The sequence below is a fragment of the Penaeus vannamei genome, chromosome 29 (assembly GCF_042767895.1).
Source record: "Penaeus vannamei isolate JL-2024 chromosome 29, ASM4276789v1, whole genome shotgun sequence".
In the NCBI taxonomy this organism is placed as follows: Eukaryota; Metazoa; Arthropoda; class Malacostraca; order Decapoda; family Penaeidae; genus Penaeus; species Penaeus vannamei.
This window is the reverse complement of record NC_091577.1, coordinates 3,895,704-3,898,203: the sequence shown is the minus strand read 5'-3', so window position 1 is coordinate 3,898,203 and position 2,500 is coordinate 3,895,704. Positions and strand designations below refer to the sequence as shown.

Here is a 2,500-nt window from a genome sequence, read left to right as displayed (position 1 = left end):
TAGCCCCCTTCGCGTCTGACTCCCGTCCCTCCCTCAGGGCGAAGCTGGGAACCAAGGAGCACCTGGGCCTCCGGGCGTGGTTGGCCCCATGGGTTCCGCCGGCGAGCCTGGCCCCACCGGAGATCCTGGTCCTGCCGGTACATCGGGCGTGCCAGGGGAACCCGGAAGGCCGGGCGAGGCGGGCAAGGAGGGCGCTCCGGGTCCCATGGGTCCTGCAGGAAAGACGGGCCCCGTGGGTCCTCCAGGTCCGCCGGGCTTCCCAGGAGAGCGAGGCTTGCCGGGCATCCCCGTGAGTATTTTCTCTCCCTTGGTCTAGGGACGCTGCTTCGGCAGTAGTAGGTCTGTGAAGAAACATACGTTCATAACATGAAATTATGATTTTTTCACTAAATCCACGATCAACGAAGTTTTCATTTAGATAAACGAGTGTAGGATGGTTTTGCACTTGCGTGCAATTAAGAGTTTGCCATCTACAGCAGGCTTTCAGACACGCTATTTACTATGTTCGCTGTCATCTATCTTTTCTTGGGTTCCTTGTCACTCAATTCGTCTGCTTTTCATCCCTTAGCCTCCACAGTCTCGATTCCTTGTAACCTTTCTCTGTGTGGTTGACCCCAGGGAGCAACGGGCCTGAAGGGCGAGATGGGACCCCCAGGGCCAGCCGGATCCACCGGGGACAAGGGCGCCATGGGCTTGGCCGGCGAGGCAGGCCCACAAGGACCCATGGGCAAGACCGGACCTCGAGGCAGCCGCGGTTCATCCGGAGCCAAGGGAGAGAGTGTAAGATAGCAAACGACAGGATTTGGTCTGCTTTGGTTATATGGAGATTTTCCGCCATGATGATCTGTGTCTGACTTTCTTTCTTAATCCTATTGTGTGCCATTCCAGGGAGATCCAGGCGTACCCGGACCGACTGGGCGCGATGGTCTCCCCGGACCGAGAGGTAAAGAATTGCCACTTGCTTGAACATTTGATGGTGCAATTTCCTAATAAGAAATGGGGTAACGCAGAAACAGTAAGTTACTAACCTGCCATCCCTGCAGCGGATGGCTAGGCAGACAGCCCCCCTGACTCACCGATCGCCCCTTTCCCCCAGGTCTACCTGGCCCCCCTGGCCCTGTCGGCGAACCGGGCGAGGACGGCGACAAGGGCGAGGCTGGTTCACCGGGAGAGAAGGGCTTCAAGGGCGACAAGGGCAACCAAGGTCCCGCAGGGCCTCCAGGTCCTCAGGGTCTGCGAGGTGCACCTGGAGCCCCGGGAGCACCCGGTGAACGCGGTTCCCCCGGCGGTATGGGCCATGCTGGCCGCAAGGGCGAGGACGGCCCACAGGGTCTTCCTGGCCCGACCGGACCACCCGGCCTCCAGGGCCTGCCTGGTCCCTCCGGCGTCAAGGGCGAGAAGGGAGACATCGGCAAGAGAGGCCTCCCCGGCCCCCTCGGCCCCATCGGCGAGCAAGGCGTCCCCGGAAGCAAGGGCGGCCCTGGCCTCCCAGGACCCAACGGGCCCGACGGCCCCCAGGGTGCCAAGGGAGATCCAGGCCAGACCGGCCCACCCGGTCCACCCGGCAAAGACGGCGAACACGTGAGTCACGGAGTCTCAGTTAATGGACGAATATCTTTGTGGAGCGGCCAGCGCCGCCCCGAAAGGAGAGATAGATGGTCAGAATACGGAACTTGATAGCAATTTGTATAAATGATTACTTTCTAGGCTCCGTAGGAGGCACAAACAAAATGAAGGTATGAGACGTTCGGAAGAATAACCCTTCTCCTCAGAAAGATGATTGTAAAGTATAATGATTAGAACTACCACGAGTGTGAACCTCCTCCCATCTTTCAGGGACGCGAAGGACCTGCCGGACCCAAGGGCGAGGAGGGCAAGCCAGGGCTCCAGGGATCCCCGGGCATTCGTGGCCCGATCGGTCCGCCCGGCCCCAAGGGCAACGCCGGCCCACCCGGCTTCCCCGGCGCCGTGGGAGAACCCGGCAAGCAAGGGCCTAAGGGCAACCCCGGCAAGGACGGCGACGACGGCAAGGTCGGAGAGCCAGGGCCCCCCGGGGAGCCCGGCTCACCCGGCCAGATGGGGCTCCCGGGCAGCAACGGAAAGCCGGTACGAGCGCCGCTCATCCCTTCGTCTTTTCTTTCGTTTCATTATTTGACTCTACTTTTATTAGTTTATTTGTTATTATTTGCGTGTGTACCCATGTGTTTTCGTTCTGTCTATTTTTGCTTAATATATTAATGTTTGTTTAGATGACTGCATTTACTGTAATAATTTTTCTTCTGCTCGTGTTTATTTACTCAGCCTCTAACTTTGCAATGGGTTTCTCGTCGGCTAACAGCACTTGAGCGGCTTTTGAGCATCATCAAATCTTGCCGCCAAGATTCCCGGGGCGATGTGTCGGGCAATACGTACTCATCGTTTTCTGACTTTTCCAGGGTCCTGAGGGGCCGGCTGGCGTGCAGGGGCCCCCAGGGCAGCCGGGAGAGAAAGGAGACACGGG

The 2,500-nt window shown here is 58.7% G+C and overlaps 1 protein-coding gene across 4 annotated transcripts in view; it reads left to right on the top strand.

The window, feature by feature from the left end:
- LOC113827072 (collagen alpha-2(XI) chain-like) overlaps positions 1-2,500 on the top strand; it is a 55,813-nt gene that overhangs the window by 40,779 nt on the left and 12,534 nt on the right. For all 4 annotated transcript variants that reach the window (XM_070142173.1, XM_070142172.1, XM_070142170.1 and 1 more), the window contains exons 15-20: positions 38-289; positions 619-780; positions 889-943; positions 1,097-1,581; positions 1,837-2,106; positions 2,436-2,500. The exon at positions 2,436-2,500 is cut by the window's right edge and continues 97 nt beyond it. In XM_070142173.1, the coding sequence (XP_069998274.1) occupies positions 38-289; positions 619-780; positions 889-943; positions 1,097-1,581; positions 1,837-2,106; positions 2,436-2,500 (1,289 nt within the window). The remainder of the gene's footprint in view (positions 1-37; positions 290-618; positions 781-888; positions 944-1,096; positions 1,582-1,836; positions 2,107-2,435) is intronic.